This window comes from Centrocercus urophasianus, unplaced genomic scaffold (genome assembly GCF_019232065.1).
Source record: "Centrocercus urophasianus isolate 14NV4802_14NV808 unplaced genomic scaffold, USGS_Curo_1.0 seq_1215, whole genome shotgun sequence".
Lineage (NCBI taxonomy): Eukaryota > Metazoa > Chordata > Aves > Galliformes > Phasianidae > Centrocercus > Centrocercus urophasianus.
The window spans coordinates 1-23,470 of record NW_024884382.1 but is presented as its reverse complement, the minus strand read 5'-3'; the positions used below and the strand labels follow the sequence as shown (position 1 = coordinate 23,470).

The 23,470-nt window shown below is 56.1% G+C and overlaps 3 protein-coding genes across 5 annotated transcripts; 1 reads left to right on the top strand and 2 right to left on the bottom strand.

Annotated features, from left to right (window-relative positions):
• Positions 1 to 1,445: 1,445 nt before the first annotated feature.
• Positions 1,446 to 6,865, top strand: ABCB6 (ATP binding cassette subfamily B member 6 (Langereis blood group)). Its single transcript, XM_042811177.1, has 20 exons — positions 1,446 to 1,491; positions 2,167 to 2,698; positions 2,836 to 2,973; positions 3,077 to 3,266; positions 3,472 to 3,564; positions 3,665 to 3,857; positions 3,937 to 4,058; positions 4,123 to 4,232; positions 4,306 to 4,371; positions 4,469 to 4,594; positions 4,680 to 4,756; positions 4,841 to 4,904; positions 4,974 to 5,059; positions 5,187 to 5,244; positions 5,388 to 5,492; positions 5,574 to 5,748; positions 5,963 to 6,075; positions 6,149 to 6,243; positions 6,429 to 6,497; positions 6,572 to 6,865. The coding sequence occupies exons 2-20, from the start codon at positions 2,183 to 2,185 to the stop codon at positions 6,696 to 6,698; spliced, it is 2,523 nt and encodes an 840-aa protein (XP_042667111.1). The 5' UTR covers positions 1,446 to 1,491; positions 2,167 to 2,182; the 3' UTR covers positions 6,699 to 6,865.
• A 125-nt stretch (positions 6,866 to 6,990) lies between these two features.
• ZFAND2B (zinc finger AN1-type containing 2B) lies at positions 6,991 to 9,354 on the bottom strand. Of its 3 annotated transcripts, none has more exons than XM_042811180.1 (9): positions 9,271 to 9,354; positions 9,045 to 9,139; positions 8,830 to 8,961; positions 8,570 to 8,721; positions 8,379 to 8,483; positions 8,231 to 8,300; positions 8,006 to 8,082; positions 7,541 to 7,619; positions 6,991 to 7,419 (listed from the first exon to the last, which is right to left on the bottom strand). In XM_042811180.1, the coding sequence occupies exons 1-9, from the start codon at positions 9,323 to 9,325 to the stop codon at positions 7,381 to 7,383; spliced, it is 804 nt and encodes a 267-aa protein (XP_042667114.1). In that variant the 5' UTR covers positions 9,326 to 9,354; the 3' UTR covers positions 6,991 to 7,380. The 3 variants fall into 3 exon arrangements, 2 of the variants coding, with proteins under 2 accessions (XP_042667114.1, XP_042667115.1); XR_006167498.1 differs by having other exon boundaries at positions 7,400 to 7,419; positions 7,541 to 7,768; XM_042811181.1 differs by lacking the exon at positions 8,006 to 8,082.
• Positions 9,355 to 10,251: 897 nt separating this feature from the next.
• Positions 10,252 to 22,902, bottom strand: RETREG2 (reticulophagy regulator family member 2). The gene is made up of 8 exons (XM_042811178.1): positions 22,730 to 22,902; positions 17,254 to 17,284; positions 16,378 to 16,513; positions 14,944 to 15,028; positions 14,006 to 14,143; positions 13,553 to 13,647; positions 12,505 to 12,640; positions 10,252 to 11,420 (listed from the first exon to the last, which is right to left on the bottom strand). Exons 1-8 carry the CDS (start codon positions 22,791 to 22,793, stop codon positions 10,684 to 10,686), a joined length of 1,422 nt encoding a protein of 473 aa, XP_042667112.1. The 5' UTR covers positions 22,794 to 22,902; the 3' UTR covers positions 10,252 to 10,683.
• Positions 22,903 to 23,470: the final 568 nt, after the last annotated feature.

The window sequence follows — 23,470 nt, the reverse complement described above, 5'->3', positions numbered from 1 at the left end:
CCCAGGAGGGAAAGAAGGGGTATCTTGAACCCAGAAGTGAGAGGCAAGCCCCAGCCCAACCCTAGCATGATGGAAGAGGGAATCAGGATCCTGGCTTTGCAGCATGGTCTTGGCCAGCCCTTCTTAGGATTGTTCTGTTTTCCCTCACCTCTCTTCCAGTGGCAGCTTGCGGGGACCTGCATCTCAGCTACCCTTGCCCAGCTTTGTTCCACCCCCCTTGATCCTGTTGCCTGGAAGAGGGACTCCTTGCTTTTTCTATGCCCTGACCTGTCCTCCCCTTCCTGGAACACAGGTGACCTTTCTCTCCCTGCCAGGCTATTGCCCCATGCCCTTTGAGCCTGGCCCAGGCTCACTGAGCCAGCTGCTGCTACACTGCAGTGCAGCAGCAGGGATAGGAGTGAGGAGGTGGCAAGCAGGACTGGCTCTGCACCTCACACCTGTGGGCTGCCCAGCTGGGCATAACTGCAGCCCTTCTAGCAGCCTTTGTTTCCCTGCCTCCATGGGAACTCCGAGCAAAGTTGATGTCCTTCCCCAAGCTGGGGAGCAAATAGGGGCAGACCCATAGGCCCAACCTTGTGCCACCTGGGCTCCCTCCAGGCACAGAGTACAAGTTCCCTGTCCACGGGCAGTGCTTGGAGCCTGCAGCACGCGGTGAGGGGATTTCGGAGGCTGCACTCTGGAGGAAAGGAGAGCCCTTTCCCTGGGCTAGTGAGAAAGAGAGGCTGGGCAGGAGTCCTCGCCGCATGTTGTGCTTGTGTCGTCGGTGTCCCCTGTGCATGGCGAGCCGCAATTCTTCATCTCCTTCCTGGGTGTGTGGGCATGGGGCGCCCAGGGAGGGTCGTGCTGCAGCCCTGTGCCCTCACTGTACAGCTGTCTTGCCATCCAATAAAGATGGGATGTGTTACCCGCCTCCCGTCCGAGTGTCACTGCAGCGCGGGGGGCAGCAGCGGGGCAGCGAGGGTGCGGGGCGCACCGGTGCCTCCGACATGAGGGTGGGAGGCGGCGAGGCGCCAAGCCGGCCGCGTTTATGGCTCCATTCCGTCGCCGGGTGCTCCTGGTGCCACGCGGGGTGGGGCAGAGCCACTGTGCCGCAGCGGCGAGGCCGCCTCGAAGTTCCTCGGATCGGTGCGGCTGAAGCAGGAGCAGATGAGCGCCCGTCGGGCCGGGGGCCAAAGGGAGCTATAAATACCGGCGGCGTTCCGTCCTGCCTGACCTCTACAGGGCGGCCGGGCTATCGCCGTGCTGCAGTCGCCCGGCTGCTCGCCGAGATAAGCTGCGCTGGGTCCGCTCCCCTTCGGCATCGCCCCACCTGGGGGCACCTCGGGGCCGGCAGCCGCGGGGCCGGGAGCTGCGCGGCCGGGGGGAGCTGCGCCGCCGGAGGACGGAGGGACGGCCGGGCCGCGGGGCGGGGAGCGGGGCGGGGAGCGGCGCGGGGCGGTGCCAGGGCCTGCGGGCGGCCCGGGGAGCGGTGCGCGGAGCGGCGCGGGGCAGGTGAGCGGGCGAGGGGGCTCGGGGAGCGGTGGGCGGCGGTCACGGGAACGGGAACGGGAACGGGAATGGGAACGCCGGCGCGGTCGGGACCGCGATGTGTTCAGGGAGAAGCCCCTGCACGTCGCTCCGCCGGTGCCGGCCCGGCGTGTCTCTGCGCTGCCCTGCCCTGCCCTGAGCCTTGCGTTTCCCCGTGTATTGCCGGCGCTACCCGGTGTGTTTCCTCGTGCGTTGCTCCATGCTTTATTCTGCGTTTTCCCCACTCGTTGCCCTGTATTACCCCTTGATTTCTCCCACGCAGTGTTCTGCCATTCCCCACGTGTCACCCCTACGTTCCCCGTGGCCCTCCCTCACACTCCCCGGGAGCATCCCCTTCCCAGAACAGTGCCTCTGTATCCCTGCAGCGGTGGCAGCGTTGAGCACTCGCTGACCCCACGTCCAAGTGCACGGGCTGGCCCGCTGCAGCCTCCGCACTCCCCACGCCCCCTAAAGTGATACCAGACCGCAGAGCTGACCCCAGCTGCTGCTCATGCCCTGCTGCACACAGGGGTCTGAATGTGCCCCACACAGCCATGTCCTGCGGTGTTCACCCCCACCACTGCCCTCTGCCTGGCCATGCTGTCCAGCCCTGCATCCCCCCTAGCAGCCCTCTGAGACCCCATCCTCTTCTCTCTGCAGCTACAGACCAGCCAGGATGGCATTGCTGGGGGGATACTGCGAGGCCAACAGCTCCATGGCCCAGGCCTGGGTGCAGCAGGGCTTCCAGCCCTGTTTCTTCTTCACGCTGGTGCCCGCTGTGCTGCTGAGCGTCTGCCTGCTGCTGGGTGCCCTGCAGTATGCCTGCTACGTCCGTTTTGGCCGTGCCATGGAGCCAAAATACATCCCTCGCTCACATCTTTACCACACCCAGGTCCTGCTGTCACTGCTGCTGGCCCTGCTGCCCCTTGGTGGGCTTCTCTGGCAGCTGGCCGGCCCAGGGAGGCTCTATGGGTACATGGTGCTGTATACCTGCCTCTGGGCTGCTGCCTGGGGCTGCGCCATTGCCCTCCTGCAGCTGGAGCACACACGGGTGCTGGCACACGACCGCACACGGGGCCACGGCACTGTCCTCCTCCTCTTCTGGGCGCTGGCCTTTGCTGCTGAGAACCTGACGCTGGTGTGCTGGAGGAGCCCATTGTGGTGGTGGGCGCTGCAGGACACCGACCAGAAGGTTAGTGGGCTGTGGGGGTGGTGAATTTTGGTGCTGACCTCCTCCTGGCACCTAGCATGTGCAGGTTGCACTGCGTGCCCATCACAGCTGAGCTGTGCTAGGATAACTGGTGGCGCTGACTCCCTCTCCCTGTCCAGGTGCAGTTCAGCCTCTGGCTGCTGCGCTATGTCTGCACCTTCACACTCTTCATCCTGGGCATGAAGGCGCCTGGGCTGCCCCACAAACCCTACATGCTGCTGGTCAACGAGGAGGAGCGGGATGTGGAGAACAGCCAGGTGAGTCCTGGGGCTGTCTGTAGAGGAGTGTACCTGGGGGCTGGGATGAGTTTCTCCAGGAGGTGGGTTCCCGGAGGTGACTGCTTGCCCTGCACTCCCCCAGCCACTGCTGCAGGATGCAGGCAGGACCAGCTCTACCTGGAAGGATTTCCGGAGGAAGTTGCGCCTGCTGGTGCCATACATGTGGCCGAAGGGCAACCGCCTGCTGCAGGGGCTGGTGCTGTTCTGCATGGCGCTCATGGGGCTGGAGCGAGCTATCAACGTCTTTGTCCCCATCTACTACAAGAATATTGGTGAGGGGCCTGGGGCTGGTCCGGGGAGGCTGTGCTGAAGGACCACAGCCCACTGCTTCACCATGTGTCCAGTGACCCCAGTGATGTGGGAGAGCACAGGAACCTGGCGGCAACAGGGTGCTGGGGCAGTGCCGGGTACAGAGGCTGGTCCTTAGAGGGCACCCGGCGGTGCTCTCTGCCCCAAACAACGCCATTCTCTTCTCAGTGAACGAGCTGACCGAGGGTGCTCCCTGGCACACCCTGGCCTGGACCGTTTGCATCTATGTGGGGCTGAAGCTCCTGCAGGGCGGAGGTGCTGGTAAGGATCACAGGGCATGTAGAGCCTCCTGCAGCGTCCCTCGGCTGGGATATTAAGGGAGGAAACCAGTCCCTGCTGACCATCCTGTGGCACTCCACAGGCTCCACGGGCTTCATCAGCAACCTGCGCACCTTCCTGTGGGTGTGGGTGCAACAGTTCACCAATCGGCAGGTGCAGGTGCAGCTCTTTGCCCACCTGCACGGCCTGTCCTTGCGCTGGCACCTGGGCCGCCGCACCGGTGAGGTGCTGCGCAGCGTGGACCGGGGCACCAGCAGCATCAACAGCCTGCTCAGGTCAGGGCATGTCTGCAGAGGGTCACCGTGCTCACCCCGGTGGGTTGACCTAATGCCACGTCCCCATCCTTCCTTCCAGTTACATCGTCTTCAGCATCGTCCCCACCATCGCGGACATCATCATCGGCATCGTGTACTTCACCTCCGTGTTCAGCGCGTGGTTTGGACTCATCATCTTTGTGTGCATGAGCCTCTACCTGAGTGAGTGAGGTCCTTGGGGTCCTGCAGGGCTGCCAGCATCCAATGACACACTGCTCCTCCTCAGCTCTCACCATCTTCATCACTGAGTGGAGGACCAAGTACCGGCGGGACATGAACACGCGAGACAACGAGGCCAAGTCCCGTGCTGTGGATTCGCTGCTCAACTTTGAGACAGTAATGATGGAGGGGTAGGGCTGGGTGCTGTTGTGAGCAAGGTGGATGCTGAGCCTGGCTCCGTGTCCCACAGGTGAAGTACTACAATGCAGAGAGCTACGAGGTGAACCGCTTCAACGATGCCATTGTCAAGTACCAGGTATGGGGGCTCAGTGCCTTCCTGGGGGAAGGAGCCTGGTAAGCACCGGTGGGGTGGATGGGGATGGAGGTGTCATGGAGGACCTCTCCCCTCCCAGCTTTCCGAGTGGAAGGTCAGCGCCTCGCTGGGTCTTCTCAACCAGACCCAGAACCTGGTCATCGGGCTGGGGCTTCTGGCGGGGTCTCTGCTCTGTGCCTTCTTTGTCACTGAGGGGAGGCTGCAGGTAAGGCTGTGCCAGCTGGGCAGCCCCTGCCTGGGGACAGCCCCAGTGCTGAATGTGACGGGCAAGTGTCCCCCGGCCCTTCTAGGTGGGGGATTTTGTCCTTTTTGGCACCTACATCATCCAGCTCTACACACCGCTCAACTGGTTTGGCACCTACTACAGGTAACATGCAGCTGTGGGGTGCCCTGTGCATGTGGGGCAGGGTGTGCTCCCCAAACCCTTCTTCTGGTCTCTTTCCCCTTCCAGGATGATCCAGAACTCCTTTGTGGACATGGAGAACATGTTTGAGCTCTTCCATGAGGAGCAAGAGGTGGGTGCCCTCCTCCTGACCCCACTGCCTGGCATGGCCTGCCACTGAGGCCACATCTCCATCCATCAGGTGAAGGATGCAGTGAATGCCAGGGAGCTGCACTTGGAGGCTGGGCGCATCGAGTTTGAGAATGTGCATTTCAGTTATATTGATGGGTATGGGACGGCAGAAGGGAAAGGGCCTGGATATGGGGGTTGGTACCAGGATGTGGGGCAGGGGAAATGGCCCCAAACCTTTCTCCATCTCTGTCATCTCCATCTCCACCTCCATCTCGCTCCCTAGGAAGGAAATCCTGCAGGACATCTCCTTCTCTGTGATGCCTGGGCAGACCCTGGCCCTGGTGAGAGCTGTGGGATGGAATGCGGGCAGAGGGGCTGGCAAGGATGGGCTGTGACAATCTTCTTTGTCCAGCGCAGTTTGTCCTTGCCCAGCAGCCAGGGGCACTTTGGCATCTCCAAATAAATCCTTTTACCTTTGGTGCAGGTTGGGCCTTCGGGCTCAGGTAAGAGCACCATTATCCGCCTGCTCTTCCGCTTCTACGACGTGCGGGGTGGCTGCATCCGCATCGACAGGCAGGACATCTCCCAGGTATGGGCACTGTGGGGCTGGGAGGGCACAAGGGGGGTGGGGGATGGCTGAGCCTCACCCCCCTGAACCCCCACCCACCAGGTGAAGCAGGCGTCATTGCGTGCCCACATCGGGGTGGTGCCTCAGGACACTGTGCTCTTCAATGACACCATCGCCAACAACATCCGCTACGGGCGGGTGCAGGCCACTGATGAGGAGGTGCAGGAGGCGGCGCGGGCCGCCGACATCCATGACCGCATCCTCTCCTTCCCTGATGGTGAGACCCTGCAGCCCCTTCCTGGCTCCGTGGCAGCCCACTGGGGGCCACGAGGTGACATCCCACCTGGAGACACCCATGCAACCTCATGCCCTTGCCATCTCCAGGGCAGAATGAGCCCCTGGGCAGGGGAAGTCCCACGCAGCGCAGCCCCGGTCCCCATCCCTGTTCTGGATGGGACCGGCACAGCGTGTGCCTGTCCTTGTGCCTGCAGGGTACAGCACCCAGGTGGGGGAGCGGGGGCTGAAGCTGAGCGGGGGGGAGAAGCAGCGTGTGGCCATTGCCCGCACCATCCTGAAGGGCCCCCGCATCATTCTTCTGGACGAGGTAATGGCACTAACCCCCCCTAGCAGCATCCCCCCTCCCACATCTGCTGGCTGCCCATGTCCTTCTCTCGCAGGCCACCTCTGCGCTGGACACGGAGACTGAGAGGAACATCCAGGCCTCCTTGGCCAAGGTCTGCGCCCAGCGCACCAGCATCGTTGTGGCACACAGGTAGGGATGGACGGGGCTGGTCCAGCTCCCACAACCCTCCTGCAAGGGTTGGCAAGAGAGGGGCAAGCCCTGCAGCCATGCTGCAGCATCCTCTGATGCAGTGTCAAGAGCTGGCTGCTATCTGCAGGGACTCTCCTTGCACCCAGCACACTCCTCATGCTGTGCAAACCCCTTTTTGCATGCAGACTCTCTACCATTGTGGGTGCAGACCAGATTCTGGTGCTCAAAGATGGGCGCATCGCTGAACGCGGGAGGTGAGTAGGGGGGCTTGGTGCCGCCCATCCATGGAGTCTTCCAGGGCAACCCACAGCCCCCTCTACCCCCACAGGCATGAGGAGCTGCTGCAGAAGGGAGGTATCTATGCCAGCATGTGGCTGCAGCAGCAGGTGGGGGAAGAGGGCGAGAGCAAGGAGCAGCACACTGAGAAGCCCCCCAGCAGCAAGAAGGAGCCATGAGTGCAGCCGGGTGTGACCAAGGGATGGGGCACCCATGGTTGGTGCTGAGACCCCACTGCTGGCTGCGGCTACCTGTGTGTGTTGGGAGCTGCAGGGCCCAGCCTGGACACTCCGTTTGTACCTGTTTGTTCTGCTGTGGAGTAGTTTCTTAAACCAGGTCCTTCTCAGCTCTGTGCTGTGTGCTCTGGACAGGGGGTGCGCCTGTGGGATGGCCCTGGGGAGGGAGCTGTGGGCCTCAGGGACCCCAGCAGAAGGGTACAGCTCCAATACACCATTCCTCAAAGCCACCATGTACCTTGGCCATGCCTTTATTTTCTCCCAAGCAGCACTTTGACACAAAAGCACTCCCTCACCCCAACCTGAGCGCACCACCATCCCCTGGTGGGCACTGCCCACAGATTCCCCTTTGGGCTCCTCCTGAGGAGATGGCCCAACCTGCAGTCGCTGTGCTCAGCTTGTGCTCAGTCACCCTGCAGCTCCCACCTCTCCAGGAGCATGCTGCACCGCCTGCATGCGGGATGAGACGTTGGCATGCGCTCTGTGGCTTGCTTAGAGCCCTGGGGAGATCAGGTGGCTCCTGGTGGCACTCAGGCCAGGACCCCACAGCATCCACATGCGGTGCCACGGCTGCTCCTTGTGCCACGAGCAGGATGCCACATCTACTGGCACAGCCCCTACGTGCCTATGACATGCTGCAGTTGGATGGCTTTGAGCCTTGTCCCTGGCAGGGGAGAGAGCATGCAGTGAGCAAGGTAAGGTGACATCTTCCTCAGCCCTGCGTGGTCCCTGGGAAGCAGAAATGGGGGAGTAGAAATGGGGGTGGCCAGACTCAGCCTGCTTACCTGCTTCTGCAGCTGCTGGTACTCAGCCTCACTCGCTGATAGTGCCTGCGCCAGTGCCAGGTCCTCCTCCTCCTGTGTGCTGCAGGGACAGTGGCGCACTGTGTGCCTGGCACCCCATGTGCCCTCCCTCCTATGTCCCCGAGGCAGCAGAGGGCAGGGGGGCTGCCTGCATGCCCACGCTCCATTTAGCAGCACCGAGCAGTGTGCCCATGAGCTGCTGGCTGCCACCTGCAGATATGGCTGTGCCTGTCAGTGCCAAGCAGTCAGGAAGCAGCATGTCCCCCCTGCACTGCCTGGCACAGTCCCCAACCAGAAGTGGGCTCAGCTGCAGCTCTGGGCTCTTCCCTTTTCCCCAGCACCTTGCAGAGCAGGGCCACCATGTGCAGCCCCGTGCTGTGGGTAGCATCACCCCAGGCCACACAAGCCAGGCGTGCACGAGGGTGGCACCATGTGCCCCAGTTGTACCTGGGTGGCTGCGCCGAGCCACGTGCCGACTCTGCCAGGGACATCTCCAGTGCCCGCTGCAGCGCCTCCTCCTCACTCTGCAACAAAGCCCCTTGTCAGCAGCCATGGCTGCCCCTGCCCAGGCTGGGAGCTAAGGCAGCAAGAGGCAGCCCCTGTCCTCCTCCATCCTCTGCTCAGCCCCTCTGGTGCTGACAGCCCCCAAAGCACAGGGCCCCCCACACTCACCAGCCCGTTCTGCAGTATGGCAGCTGGCGGGGAGGTGCTGCGGACCTGGGGCACAGCTTCTCCTACACCTCTGCAGACAACAGAGAGAAGCTGGGTGATGCCACAGAGCTGTTGCCCATCAGGTATGAGCAGCAGGGCTGGCACCTACCTGGCAGGGGGAAGATAGGGAGGGGTCCCTGCAGGCTGGGCAGTGCTACTCGATGTGTTGCTGGCTTGTGGGGGGGATGCCTGGGCCCTGGCAAGCGCAGCATGCCTGGGGAAGGGAGCGTGTGCTGGGGGTGAGCAGGTGGCATCCCATGCACAGGGCCGGGGCAGTGGGAGCTCCATTCTGATTCTCACCCCGCTTTAGAGAGGGGCCTCCCAGCCCCAGTGCAGTCGTGGTCCAGTGGGTGCCGATGCTTCAGGCAGTAGTTCTTGTGGCACTGCTCGCAGATCACCTTCATCATCTCCTTCTGCTTGCAGCCGGGCTTCAAGCATTTGTTGGTGAAGATCTACAAGCGGTGGTGGCACTGAGCAGGGACCCGCATGCCCCGGCAGAGCCTTCCCCAACCCCCTCCCCAGAACTCGGATCTCCCAGCCGAGGGTCCTGGGGTTCCCACCTTGCGCTGGCGCTGCGCGGGGTCGGATCTGCAGTCGCGATCGATGTGCTCTCCCACCACCACGTCGGGCATCTCGCCTCGCCGCACGGGCACCGGCGTGTTGCACAGCGGGCACACGGGCACCTGCACGTCCTGCGGGCACGGGAGAGCGGCAGGAGCGCCGGGCTTCGGGATGCGGGACTTCGGGATGCGGGGCTTCGGGGGGGGCGGCTCACCTTCTTGTAGGCGGAGGTGCACTCGTGTTGGGCGTACGCGACGTGGTCGGTGCAGAAGATCCGCTCGCAGGCGTCGCACTTGAGGGGCAGGAAATCTGCGGGACGCAAGGTCGGCGCTCAGCCCCGCACCTCCCGCACGGCCCTCACCCCGCCGCGCCCGGGCCGGCGCTCACGGCCGCGGCTCCGCCCCGCGCTACAGCCGAGCCCCGCGGCCCCCGGCCCTCACCCAGGCGCTGGCAGGCGGCCCACGAGCAGTGAGCCCCCAGGTCCGGGAATTCCATGGCGGCCCGTCTCCCGGCCGCCCGCGCCGCGCCCGTTTCCGTCCCGGCGTCACGCGGGGCGGGGACGCGGCCGGCACCTCCCCCGCGGCGGTCACGGGGCGGCCCGCGGAGCCGACGGCGCCCGGAGGACGACGCCTCTTTTCCGCCTTCTCTTCTCCTCCCGTTCTTCTTCGCCCCGCCGCCGGCAATGCACCGGGCTCCCCGCATTCCTCCCGCTCCGGATCCCCCGTCCGGTCCGCGGGCGAGCTTGGCGGAGCCCCCGGCGGCCCAAACCAGAGGCAGCCCCCCACTGTTCACGGCTGCGAACCCGGAGAGCCGGGCGGGGGGGGGACGCTACGTCATGCCCGGCCGTGCTGCGTGCTGATCTCGGATCTTCTCGTGCTAAGAGACGTGTCCCCCCCACACCCGTCGCCTTCCCCTGTCCCAGCAGTGAGGGACGGACTCCTGCCTCCCTCCGCAGCCGTTGAGCGCATACGAAGCGCTGACCCGCCGCCGTGTAACAGAGCTCCCAGCTCTCTTCGAGGTGCTTCGAAGTCTTCCGATGCCCCGCCGCCATTCCCAATAGGGGCAGAGCCCGAGGGCTGTTCGGCCCCCTGGCAGCCTGCAATTCAAGGGAAGTGCGGCACGGCCCCGGCAGGAAGACGCGCAGAACAGGGCCAGGAGTGAAATTCATTGATTGCAAAAACTCCACAGCCACTCAGTAGCACAACTCCAACCAGACAGGGAAAGACGGATATCGCCCAATACCGTGTTCCAGCAGCCACGTGAAAGATGCCGACGGGTTGCAGAAAGGGGCTCTTTGTTGCTCAGGACCCATCTGCTCGTGTCCCCTCACTCCCTCCCTCCCCCAGCCTACCCCCTGCCCCCAGAGCTGTGTCTGACTGCGCTCCCCTCCCCACCCCACCCCCAAACGAGACCGATGAAAGTTAAAATTATTTACACTTTTAGCCATTTAAAAACCCAATAAAATAAGATTGCATATGTCCTACTGGGGATTTGGGTATTAGCAGCAGCTACAGCTAGCTCGGTACTCGGCGTGCAAAACGAAAGACAACAGAAGACAGACCAAAATACCGCACCATTACTAGGAAGCGTTTGCAGGGGTTGGTGCTCCACTGTGGCGTAAGGCTTCCAGGAGCCGGCTCCTCCCCAGCGGCGGGGCAGGGCCGTCCCCCGCTCAGCCAGCAGAGGCCGGGCTCTAGAAGGATGGAAAGGATTTGTTATTCCAAACACTGCACATTAACACTGACGCGTTTCCATCCCAGTCAACAGACATCTAAAACCCGCTGCGCGTTCGCCACGTGAGTTCTTCCTTCTTTCCAGTGACGACGGAGATCGAAGGGGTGCACGAAGAAGACCTAAGACATAGATGCTGCTGTCATCGCTGCCTCTTCCTCATCTTCTTGCTTTGGCAGCTCAGCAAGCGCGGGAGAGGGGGAAGGCGGAGCCGGAGTGGCAGGAGACTCTTGCCCTTCCTGCTCCTCCCCAAGGCCCAGCTCTACATCCATTTGCTCCAGCTCCCTCTGATCCAGTAGCTCAAAGTCATCGGCTTCCTCCTCGTCCTCTGGTGAAGCTGCTGCCTCTGCCTCCACCACTTCGCTCCCTGACAGCTGTGCTTGGAAGCTCAGTTTCTCTTCGGGCTCGGTGGGGAGGAACTCAGAGAGGGAGGGTCCCTCGCTGGCCTCTGAGGACCGCAGAAGGGCAGAGAGGGTGTTCTGCACCGCTGTGGTAATGGCAGTGGTGACGATCTCTTCGCTCAGCGTGTCGATGCAGATGCCCATGCCTGGTGCAGGGACAGCCTCTGGCTCCATGCTGCCTCCTGCCACCTGCCCACTCCCGTTGAAGTGCGTATTTACAAAATGGAGAGGAGACGCTAAGCGAAGGATGGAGAGGTCAGAGTCCGCAGCCTCCTTCTCTGCTGAGTCCAGCTCACGGGCAGCATGGGCTAGCTCAGGACCCAGAGGCACACCAAATGCATCTTCATCACTCTGTGGTCCCAGATCTCTGGAATGGTATTCTTCCACGGAGGGAAACTCTGCCAGGTCTTTGGAAAATGACTCCTCTGGCTCACTGTGCAGGCTCTGCTGATCCAGGTCTGGAAGGCACCAGCATTAACATCAACATTAAGGCACGGGTTACCTCGCCTCGGCCCAGAGTGCTGACATCTCCCATCCAGTTTCTCCCAGCTGACACACCATTGCTCTCTTCTAGGTCTTCTCCCAGTTTTGGGAGCACAGGCATTTGTAGTTATTCCCTTCTCCCAGTGGCACTACTCACCTAGTGTTCCCTTTCCTATTCTGCCTTATACACTCTGTGCTCTGAGAAAACCAACCTTCCTTTGTTCTCACTGCTCATAGCACTCCCTCTCTGCCTGTTCCTCCCCAAACACTCAAGCGACCACATCGCAGCAATTATCTTTACACTCCACACAACTGACTGAGCTTGTCAGTTGAAGTGGAAATGCTAAGTCACGGCTCGGAACAGTGATTCCCCTGGTGGGAAGGCAGGACCAACCCAGGGCAGCTCAGGTGCATGCAATGCATTGAGTGACCAGAAGGGTGGAGCCAGGATCCACCTCTTCCCAGACCTCATTTAAGGGTGGGCAGTGGAGGTGAGGGCATCTCTTGCTGGAGGTCTCTGTCTATCTGAGGCCTTTGAAAGGTAGGTAGACTTTCTTTATTTCTGTGCCCGTGGCTGCTGTGCTGGGGCTTGTTCTCATTTGTTATAGCCTAGGATTGTGCCACCACAGTGTTACTGCTGTACTTTCCATTGCATTATAGCATTACATGAGTCTGGCAAGGTGAGCTGTCTGACCTGTTCAAACCAGCATCATACAGTGGTGTATGACCATACTATGCTGTTATTTTTGTGGGTCTTCTCTACTCTTGTATCTTCTGTCATTTTGCAGGGATTTTGTGGATGGCCTTCCTTCCTTTCTGGAGTGATGAGGAAGCACTGGCTTATAGGACAGTTATATCAGAAGCCTATCTCCAGTCCTGACCAACTCTGTACCACCCATAAAGCCAGGGCATACAGTGTTGCCACTACTGCTTCCCTCTTTTAATGTTCTTCCCCCTGCAAATAGTTGAGTTCTCTCTGTGTTGTCCCACTTAGAAGAGCAGTTACTCTGGGTCAAAACACCCCAGGTAAGGGAGGCAGCAAAATGTTGCATTATGTACCTTCAGAAACATCTGTCAGCTGTGGGGTGGTAGCCCTTGAGACAGAAAAGCCCCCGCTCTCCAGGATGGAAGCCTCTTCATCAGAGAGCTCAGAATCTGTGATTGACAGTGCCAGGGCAGTTTTCTTCACATCCACCTGCACAGGATGAAAGCAAAGCAACAAGTTCCTGTATGTCTGACTACCAGTGAAGCATCTCCACACAAGCCAGAGTGTCCAGGCAGAAGTCCTTCTCTGGAGAGAGTGTGCAGAGACATTATGAAGCAGAAGGGATGTGACAAAGTGCTTACTGCACTGCCAGTGAAGGACAGTCACAACTCACTGGCTTTCCTGACTGCTGGAACTTTGCCTGCTCTCAGTGAAGGACCTGAAAGAGCCAGTACAAGGTGAGATCAGCCTGCTCGAGTCTCACAAGACTTCAATCCTTCTTTTGGGAACATCAAGGAACAAAACACCCCTTCCCTCGTGCTTTTGCGCTAGGTACAAAGAAGCCTTCTACGTGTAACAGTAGCTCAAGTATCTGCATTGCTTTGGAAGTTAAAGCTTCCTACTTCACCCCATGAGCCTAGCTCCATGCTCAGGGCTCCTTTAAAGGCAAACACTTGCACCATCTCTGTGGTGCATGCACAGAAGAGTCTCACCCTGTCTGAGGGCAGGAGGTCGAGGTAAGGGACACTAGTACTACTCATCTGCCTTTCCTAGCTGTGAGCAGAATGGGAGCCTCCTGCACGTTGTGTCCTTAGCTTTGCTGGTACTTTTGTGTCCTCTTGAGAACACAGCACAAGCGTCAAAGCAATTCTGCAGGTCAGCCGGTGGCTGGGGCTTGACTCCTCCCATTCTGCCTCACCAACTCTGAATTCTTAATAACCAAACTGGTTATTAAGTAGTCTTTAAACGGATATTCATCAAACAGGTACGCTTCCTCCCTGGTATTCTGTGGTGACTTGCTGGTGTACTGTTTACAGTGTGGCTGTACTCATACCACCTGTGGTTCTCAAGATGCCACTGAAAGGAAAGACTGGCTCCTGTATAGGTTTGCTGTGCTCTTACCACTGGGGAGAAGCCTGACAGTTCTGCCTCACTCTCACTCTCCGTCTCTGCTGTTGGCTCATCACCTGCTGCAGGCTCACTCTTCACTTGTCGCTCTATGAGTAAAAAAAGATGGGTTTAGAATCACAGAATAATAGAATCACCAAGGTTGGAAAAGACCTAAAAGATCATCCAATCCATCCATGTCTACTTGAGACTGAATGAACTTCTTTCATGCATCACTCATCCAACCCTTCTACCCTGTAAAACCACATAGGTTTACCAGAATGGATGAGTTTCCAGAAACAACTACAACCTGTTGCTTTTGTTTGCTATATTGAGGACAAGCCCAGTTTTTCTCTCCTAAGCCCTCAAGTTTCAGTCTTTCTCCCTGCTCCGTCACAGCAGCATACTGTTTTCACATACTCTTCCCTTGTGCTTCACCCTGGAGTCAGGAAGAAGGTGAGTGCTTACTCTTCTTCTCGTGCTTGTGGTGCAATGTCTCTGCCTTCATACTGTAGTCCAGTTTCATCAGAACAGGCTCCAATCGTGTGTACATCCTCTGGATCAGCTCATGGTAGACCACCAGAGGCCAGAGAAGAATGCTGAGCACTGCAATGAACACAGGGTGAAAGGAGTGTAAGAGGAAGAACAGGCACCATCACTCTGTGTTAAGGGAAGTGCAGCTGAACTGAATGTGCTTTCCATTTGACAGCTTAAAGTCCTAACCCTTGGTTATTCTTACTCATTCCAAAGCTGCTAAATTAGTCAGGTTTTCCTAACCAATGTCTGTCCATGTTCATGTTTCAATACAGGTTTATGTTAAAATGAAACAGAAGCTCCCCGTTTCAGCTACTGTGTCCCAGCCTCAGCATGCAACAAAGGCCCTAAAATGGGGCATTCAAATAACAACATAAACCAAAAATAACTGAAACTTTTAGAAAGGTAGCAGCACAGAGACATGCCAGCAGCAAAGCACCTGAACTACCTCTGGAACCAGCAGGGACTCAGGATGCAGTTAGAAAGCCTTATTTGCTAAACACGTGCTTTCTTTAATAACTCTCAAATAGATTGTAGGAACTGAGAAACTGCAGCTCTCTGCTTCTCTGAGACCTCACCAGCACAGCTGCAAGGATAAAAGAGGAAAGCAATGTTTTAGTGATGGCTCCCTCTCCTGACTCTGCAGTTGCACTGCATACACACACTTAAAGCAAGAATTCCCAGAGTGCACTGCTTGTATTGATTGATTACCTAGCAGATAACCCTGCAAAAAAAAAAAAAAAAAAAAAAAAAAAAAAACCCACAAAAACAAACAACAACAAATCACCAAAACCACGCATGCTTCTACCAGTCTATCAACAGCACAGCTAGGTCGTGCTTCAGTGTACGTCACGAGAGCTGCTTATACTCACAAATGATGTAGGAGATCATTATGCCTGGAACATAGTGTCCAACTACAGCCAGAATCAGGCAGCCTGAACAGACACTCATGCAGAACTGAAGGAAGAGAGGAACAAACAGAAGTGACAAGAGGCAGAGATATATTTATGCAACCAGTGCAGGCAACCCAGTTAGAACAAAGAGAGGGATATTCCTACAAAGTTCAGAACACAAGCCCTCCCCTCCTGCCCTCTCCAAAAGCAGTGTGTTTATTTTCTTGCTCAGCTTTGCACTGAGGACATTGAGATACTGATGGTCACAACTCAGACAGGTTGGCTGGGTTAAGCTGTAAAGCATTAGAGGTTCAAGCACAGGAAGACCAAGGTAACTGAAGACCCCATTCACAAAAATGAATCAAAACTTCAGTGGATGTTTTTTTTGGAACAAAATGATGTTCCTTAAGGATGGGATACTGCACACTGCCATTTTAGAGTACATCTTCTCTGAAAAGTTCAGCATTTTAAGAAAACCTGGTACTGTCCTGTCAGAGGCTGAAAGCTGTTTGAGTCACTAGATGATGTGCCACTGCTCTGCAATAAGCCAACTGGCAACAGCAGTAGAATCTGGCTCTCACTAGGCCAGGTGATTCCTCCTCTGGAGAAAGTGAAAGGACAATGGTGTAGCCCTGACGGTTTCTCCTGAATTCTCCTGGGGATGAGGAAAGGTGAGAACAAGCACCCTGTAAACCAGGGGGTGGGTTAAGAAACTGACTACATCCAGCAAAGAAGAGCTTTGTTTGTAACATAGGGGTTCTACAAAAGCTAGAGTCCTCTAAGGGTTTTGTTTCCAGTGGTTCTAGTCCCTACAGCCTACTGCTGGGACAGTGTTTTAACAGAAGAGTAATCAGCAGTGACAAAAACCCACTCCTCTTGGTATGCTGGACCCAGCAAGCCTGATGTGACCTTAGCAGCCAGTCTGTCCTATCTTTGTGGTGCTGAGGTAACTCCTGCCTACAAACCTTTCCTAAACAATGTCATAGCCATTAGAACATGGCTTTTGACATACACTCAGGAACACTGCTGCATTTAGACTTCGCTAGCTACAAACTGCAAGATAGACAGAATCACCTTGAAGGGCTGAACAGAGCCTATGAACGGGGCAGAGCCCGTAGGCTCCCTTTTTCACTCCCACTACCAATCTAAGAGCTTCCTTTGCACAACAAGCAATAAAACTAAGTACAGCTAGCTATTCACAGAGGACAGTAAGTTCAGGACCTGTTTGCAAACTCTAGAAGCTAATCACTAATGCATTAAGCTTCCTGGGGCAGAGTCTGAAAGGAAGAAACAGTAAGCGTTAAGCAGGAACAGCAATTGTAAAAACATTGATTTGACATTCCTCCATCTCCTAAGGCCATTAGCAATGGAAAGAAAAGCCCCTGCAGGGAAGAGTAGGTATCTCCAGCTTACCTTGGCAGGATTTTGCCTCTTGTACTGTAGCAGTTCCTGCAGGTACAGCCTGAAGGTGACCCAGCTCTCTGCCAGACAGTGGCACAGCTCAGGGACACTGAGCAGGTGAGGCTGTGCCCCTGAAGTCACCCCCTCACTAGAGACAGACAAGAGTGAGAAGACAACCTTTGAACACGATCTGCTTGGTTTCGGGGTACAGCTGCACGGGAACATGTAGGTCCCTACCAAAGGCTTGACAATTCTGACTGCATCTGCAACTGAACTCCGGAAGACACTTGATTTGTAGACATTTTTTTCTTTTAAGCAGGAAGAGAGCCAAGAGACAGCTGAGCCAAGCAGAGCAGCAGCAAACACATGTCACAGCATTCCCATGCCACAGGCCCGAGATGCAAAGCAGTTTGCCCAAAGCCACGCAGACAGAAGTGCTGGAGGTGGAACCAGTTAGGTGGCCCTCTCTGGCAACAAGTCCCAGGTCAGCAGAGCGCAGTGCTCAGACCTATAACCACAGCGGAGCATGGAATGCCAGCCATGCTGCCACCGGCAGCACGTATGGCCTGCAAAAGTCAGTCTCAGGGATTTCTTGCTCTCTTATTCTTAAAGTAGTCCAGGACGTGTCCAGGGAAGAAACCTGAAAGTTCCTAACATCAGAAGCACCTGAGCGTTATTGCTGCTCCAAGAACATTAACTTTCCCCAGTCTCAAACTGTGGCTCCCAAGCTGATAAACAGCTGTCAGTGCACAAGAAACTGCTACTGAGGTTTCACAGCAGGAACCATGCAGTCTACTGACAACAACAAAGATGGGAGGTAAAATCAGCACACTAAATGAAGGCATCCCCACTCTCCTCTTGCACCAAGGAGCATGTTACTGAGCTTACCTGTCCCCTCCTGGCTCCTCTGATGGCTGAGCTGTAGAATAGAGAACAGAACAATCAGCCAAGTGAAAAATAAAACTTGACATTTTTGCCACTCAAATAGAGCACAGCTGGAAACATATCATCTTCAGCTAGGGATGCACCCTGGGGACTTATCTGTGCTCTCAAGCAAGCAGGAATCACTGGCTTGGAGTTTGCATTGTGCAAGCTCCAGTGAAGGCTGAAGTCCCATGTGCCTGGACAGCACCATCCCCACGGGTCGTGGAAGCAGCCCAAAGACAATCACAGCTGCCCAGCCCTTGTCACTCACCCAGGACTGCCAGCACAGTCCCTGAGCTAGGCAAAGCTTCAGCTGCTCTCTTGGAACTCAACACAGCACTAGCAGGTCTGAGCTGCATCTCCCTGAGACCAGACTACAGCTCCTGGCAGGATGCTGTGTACAAATGCCAGAGATCTTACTGCTGTCTCTGCCCTTTCCCATGGAATTAAGTAATAAATAGCAGTCTCATGCATAATTATCTAATTTTAGGGCTCTTTCATGCCTCCTGACAGCCCTTTGTGCCAGCAAGCCACATATATAACTACTGCTAAGCCTGGATAAAAACAAGGCAAAGCTTCTGCCATTCCACTCTGCACCCAACCCAGTGACAATCAAACAGGGACTCCACACAGTGTTGAAAGCAGGAGCAGTGCTTCAGTGGCAGTGGTCACATAGGTCAATGCTCCAGCCAACAACGAACTTTGTTCAGGCTGTCCAAAAGGTTCTGAAGATTGGTGAGACGCTGTCTCGCACACCACATGTCACCCCAAAAGCAGGACTGAAATAATAGAGCAGTTTATGTTCAGAGGTCATGTCACTTGCTAGAAATGCGCTTAAATGAACAAAAAGGGTTTTGAAGCCTCCCTGGAGTCACCAGCCAGATGCAAGGCCCAAGAGTGGCAGTGACTTCCCCATGGAAAGCAGCCTCGTCACCGTTCTCCCAAGGCAGGGAACGCTGGGCCAAGTATGTCAGACTCCTCCTACCACCACAGGCACCACAGCAGTGCAGTGGAGTGGGAGGCCATCCGCAGAGGGGAGGAGGCAGTTCTTTGAGAGCGTGACCCAGATTTCCAGTAATAGGGCCTGACGAGAGGAGTCAACTGCTCTCAGCCTGGGCTGCCCACAACCGATTGGTGTGGCTGCTGGGGCAGCAGGAACTCAGGCTGACCGCCTCAGCGTGAGAAAGGAGTGTTATGGACGTAGTTGTACCCCTGGGGAGCAGCTGCTTCTCTTTCACAACTGCTGCTGTTGTATTTTGTTATTGTGTGCAGACATCTAAAGCTGCTTAACCACAGCTTGCAGAAATCCGGCTGTCTCTCAAAGCATCATCTTTTATCTGCAATGAAGCACCAAAAAAAATGTATTTGGCATCAGCCCCTCTGTGATTGCTGGCTGTACCAGCTACCAAACGAGGCACTGGGACAACTGCCACACTCCATTGGACAGATGCACCAGCGACACAGTGAGCGGGTTGGCACGGGAGCTGCTGTCCTCGCAGATCGGCTGTCCATATCCGAGCCATCAAGAACACGCCAGCAGAGGGAGTGAAACACTTCTCCTCAGCTGCTTCTGAAGGCTTCAGAGACTTTTGGGAGCTGCAGAACACTTTAGCAGGCTGCAGTGTGTCCACGTGACTTAAGCTCTCTGGCAAAACAAGGGCTGTCAACAGTAGCTTGCTTCCTATGGTAGTGCAGTCTGCCTGCTGTCCATCCCAATGCACCAGAGCCTTACACCAGCTGCAGGAACACTGCAACCGCACTAAATCCAGAGAGCATTGCTGACAGCACATGCTGGCTTAGGTGAGGCTTAACTCTAACCTGTGCTGCAATACTGCCTAGCCCCAGTACAATTAAGCCAGCAAGAACACCCAGCTGGCCTCACATCATCAATAATCTTGCTGCCAGCATTACGCACCCAACGGTGGATTAATGCAAACTGCTTGACATACAGCAGACTCTTCTGACAGAGCAGGCAGCCACTCAAGAATTTAGGTTACATGCTGGTACTGACAAATTACCGCTGATGGATTCCTTGGCTCTTACAGGTTTTCAACACTTCCCCAAGAGGCATTCTTCATCTGTGTATAAACTTCAGCTGGAAAGCATGGGCCCTTTTTAAGGAATACCAGAATTCAATTGCAACCATCCCAGAATGTATTTAAAATCCATTTGGATGCGATGCTCAGGGACACGATGTTGCAGTGGGCTGTTAGAGTTAAGGTAGTATGGTTAGGCTGTGGTTGGACTTGATGATCTTGAAGGTCTTTTCCAACCTGAGCAATTCTGTAATTCTATGACTCTAATACAGCTATTGCTAGAGGAATTCTACACTAAACTGTGACCAAAACACACTGCCAAACAACAATGCCACTAAAACACATTGCTACTCAACAGCTATTTCAGGAGAAAATTGAATCACAGAATCACAGAATTGTAGGGGTTGGAAGGGACCTCTAGAGATCATCGAGACCAACCCCCCTGCCAAAGCAGGTTCTTGAGGTGCTTCCCAAGTCCATACACCACATTTAAATGGAATCCATACAGTGGCAGTTACATACGAAGAAAATCCCTGCACTCATGATAAAAATATGTTGTCCCATCTGACAGGGCCTGAACCAGTGATTGAGCACCTGGTGGGAAGGCAGGGCCAATCAAGGGAGCCAGGTGCATGCAATGCACTGAGGGACCAGAATGGGTGGAGCCAGGATCCACCCCTTCCCAGACCTCATTTAAAGAGAATTTAAGGCTGGGGATGAGTTGCTGGAGAGGAGCTCTGTGGAGAAGGATCTGGGGGGGTCCTGGTGGAGGACAAGTTGGCTATGAGCCAGTTGTGTGCCCTTGTGGCCAAAAAGGCCAATGGCATTCTGGGGTGCATTAAAAAGAGTGTGGCCAGCAGGTCGAGAGAAGTGATCCTCCCACTCTGCCCTGGTAAGGCCTCATCTGGAGTATTGCGTCCAGTTCTGGGCTCCACAGTACAAAAAAGACAGGGATCTCTTGGAAAGAGTCCAGCAGAGGGCCACGAAGATGGTGAAGGGCCTGGAGCATCTCTGCTATGAAGAAAGGCTGAGTGACTGGGTCTGTTTGGCCTTGAGAAAAGAAGACTGAGAGGGGACCTTATCCAGGTCTATAAATATCTGAGGTGTGGGGGGCAGAATGGTGAGGCCAGACTTTTCAGCAGTGTGTGGAGACGGGACAAGGGGAAACAGCCAGAAACTGCAGCATAGGAAGTTCCTCACAAATGTGCACAAGAACTTCTTTACAGTGAGGTGACGGAGCACTGGAACAGGCTGCCCAGGGAGGTGGTGGAGTCTCCTTCTCTGGAGATGTTCAAGACTTGCCTGGATGCCGACCTGTGCGACCTGCTGTAGGGAACCTGCTTTGGCAGGGGGTTGGACTCAATGATCTATGGAGGTCCCTTCCAACCCCTACGATTCTGTGGTTGGCAGGAGGGAGGTGAGGGGATCTTATTGGAGATCCCTGCCTACTGGAGGACTTCTAGAGGTAAGCAGTTTTTCTTCCTCTGTTTCTGCATTCATGGCTGCTGCACTGGGGCTTGTTCTCATTCACTGCAGCCTAGGATTGTGCTACTCTGCTATTATTGCTGTTCATTTCATCACGTTACAGCATTACAGGACCTACAAAGGTTGTGCATCTCTGCGCTATTAGTGTGCCCCTGATCACAGTGTGTGAGTAACTGCAAAATACATGCTGAGGCTTTAAGCATTCCTTCAGAAATGATGCTATAAGCAGTCACCTCAGACAGGGAGAACTGCCACAAGCTGAGGTTCATGTATATACGTGCAGATTCATAAAGGGGTGGTACTGACCTATTTCCAAAAGCTCCTAGAAAGGCTTACAGCACTGAGGAGGAAAGCTACAAAGCTATAGCTCTGCTCCAGCAGGAAGTGAGAGCCACACAAGAATCCGTAAGTATTCAGCAGTGTGAAGTCAACAGGAGGCCCCTAAGGAACTTCTTCCTTGTAGAGGCTGAGGAAATGTGGTCCAGTGGACTATGTCAAAATCAGAGCAGTGACCTAACCAGGAATACCAGAAAGGTGGCACTGTTCCTGGTTTTCAGCAGCTGAGAAGCATTGGAGAGCCATAGGGGAGTGGAATGCAAGGAGGAACAGCACTGAGGAAGAGCTCAGTGGGACAAGAGCTGACTCTATACAGAATGGGTGACAGAGGAAAAAGTCCTAGGCTGTGAGTGGTTTTTCTTTCCCATGCCTTACTGTTCTGTATCACTCAAATTGATTTCAGTATGGATTTCCCACTTCCTCTGCAACAGCACAACTTTTACAAGCCTGTACTTTCTGAAGAGATTTCACCTTCCCTGTCCCCCTCACCTGCCTCAATAACACCATTCTGCATTGGACACCAAGCCTTGGTGCTTCTGGACATGTTTCAAGTGAGATGTTTTGGGTTGGTTTTAAACTATTCCCTAAAAAAAACAATGCAAATAAGCAGGAAATTAAATTGGCCAGTTCAGTTTGGCTGCCTAGCTACCTGAACCACACAAAGCAAGCAGTTCTGAGACTACAGCTGAAACATCTAATCTTATCAGGACTTCTGTGAAAGCACCCATTAAGCCAGCACCCTTACAGGTCAAATAAAGGGCACCTTACAAACACATATATAGAGGGGCTTTCATTCAGAAACCTTCCTTAGAGCAGGAGGGCCCCAAGATGCCTTTGAACAGTAGCAGTGAACACAGAAGACAGATCTGGGTGCAGTCATCTAAAAATAAATTTTGGTGAAGGAGCCTCTCAAAGCAGACAGCAGCCTTCCATCCTGTCATGGTTATGAGATTGTTCTCCTTGTTGCTTTTCTGTCTGATGTTGGCAAAGACCCTTCAATAAATGGGATAGCTCAGCCAAGTGATGGGGCTTGCTGATCAGCTGCAGCCCAGCTGCTGCTCTGAACACAATACGTGAACTGTCAGGCACAGGGAAGCCACAGCTTCCCACCCTCTACCTGCTGCGCAGAGAGGTGGCTTTTGTCCGCTCTGCCTCTTCTAGGGTGTAAGCCTGTGCTATGTTTAACTGAAACCAATTCAATTCAAACTTCCATTTCTTTCAGATCTGAAATGATTCTTCTCAGTAAGACCCGAAGGAAAGAAATGATGCAGCACAAACACTGCATCATCCCTCTCCCCAGCTTCCCTGCTGACCTGGCTTGGATACCCTTAGTCACTCTCCCCATGAACCCCTCACAGCATCCCTCAGCGCTGGGAGCAACTGTGTCAGTCCTCAAGTATGCTGCTTGCTGCAAAGGCTTGCTCGGGGTACCTCCTGGTACCTGGACACAAGCAGGCAGGAGGCAGAAGTGCCAAAGCCTGCAGTTACAGTTGGAACAGGGCTGACACAACCTCTGGCAAAGCCAGAGCTGTGGCCACTGGAACTGTGCCACTAGCTCCAGCCAGCACCACCCAATCACGTACCTGGGAAGTCAAATAGGAACCTGGGCTTCCATCTCTCCAGCAAGAGGATGCCAAGGAGAGACATGCTGAGGAGAAAGAAGGGTCTCAGGGAAGTGGAGGAAAACAACCTAGAAATCAAACGAGAAATCGTTAGCCGGGGGCCGAGGCGCTGAGCTACCGCCCCGATGAGCAGAGGCGGCTCAGCACAGGGCAGCGCAGACACATCCGACCGCTACAGGAGAACGCGGCGCGCTGCGGGCGCCCGCCCCGGGCACGCTGTCAAATGGCGCCGGCGCCCGCGGGCGGACAGCCGCCTGCCACCGCCCGAGCTCCTCCTCCGGTTGTAAAACGGGGCCGGCGCTCCGTGAGCCAGCGCGAATCCCCGACATCCCTCAGGTGGAGAACTGAAATACCAGCCGCGCTTCCCCGCGGCTCGGAGGGATCGCACCGTAAAACGGCGCCGGGGAAACGCGCTCCCCGCTCCGTCTCCGCTACGGAGAGACGCTCTCCGCCGCGCCGCGCGCCTACCGCGCCACATCCCATGGCCTTCATCCCCCGTCACGGGACGGCAGCTCCGCGCGTCGCTCCCCGCCCTCCCCCCGCCGACGCCCCCTCGCTCACCAGAGCGCCCCGCCGAGCGCGGCGGCGGTCACCAGGCTGTGCAGCGGCCTCTCCCACACCAGCAGCCGCTGCGCCGCCGCCAGCGCCGCCTCCCAGCCCCGCAGCCGCTGCCGCAGCGCCAACGCCAACCGCTCCGCCGCC

Excerpts from the sequence above, each read along its gene's own strand:
- ABCB6 (XM_042811177.1), top strand. The coding sequence starts at position 2,183 with ATGGCATTGCTGGGGGGATACTGCGAGGCCAACAGCTCCATGGCCCAG. Across the intron at positions 4,233-4,305 it reads CGCTGCTCAACTTTGAGACA|GTGAAGTACTACAATGCAGA; the intron begins GTAATGATGGAG and ends CGTGTCCCACAG. Across the intron at positions 5,493-5,573 it reads ACAGGCAGGACATCTCCCAG|GTGAAGCAGGCGTCATTGCG; the intron begins GTATGGGCACTG and ends CCCACCCACCAG.
- ZFAND2B (XM_042811180.1), bottom strand. The coding sequence starts at position 9,325 with ATGGAATTCCCGGACCTGGGGGCTCACTGCTCGTGGGCCGCCTGCCAG. Across the intron at positions 8,722-8,829 it reads CCGCGCAGCGCCAGCGCAAG|ATCTTCACCAACAAATGCTT; the intron begins GTGGGAACCCCA and ends CACCGCTTGTAG. Across the intron at positions 8,484-8,569 it reads AGGCCCCTCTCTAAAGCGGG|GCATGCTGCGCTTGCCAGGG; the intron begins GTGAGAATCAGA and ends TCCCTTCCCCAG.
- RETREG2 (XM_042811178.1), bottom strand. The coding sequence starts at position 22,793 with ATGTCTCTCCTTGGCATCCTCTTGCTGGAGAGATGGAAGCCCAGGTTC. Across the intron at positions 17,285-22,729 it reads GTTCCTATTTGACTTCCCAG|CTCAGCCATCAGAGGAGCCA; the intron begins GTACGTGATTGG and ends TCTATTCTACAG. Across the intron at positions 14,144-14,943 it reads AATGATCTCCTACATCATTT|TGCTCAGCATTCTTCTCTGG; the intron begins GTGAGTATAAGC and ends TGTTCATTGCAG.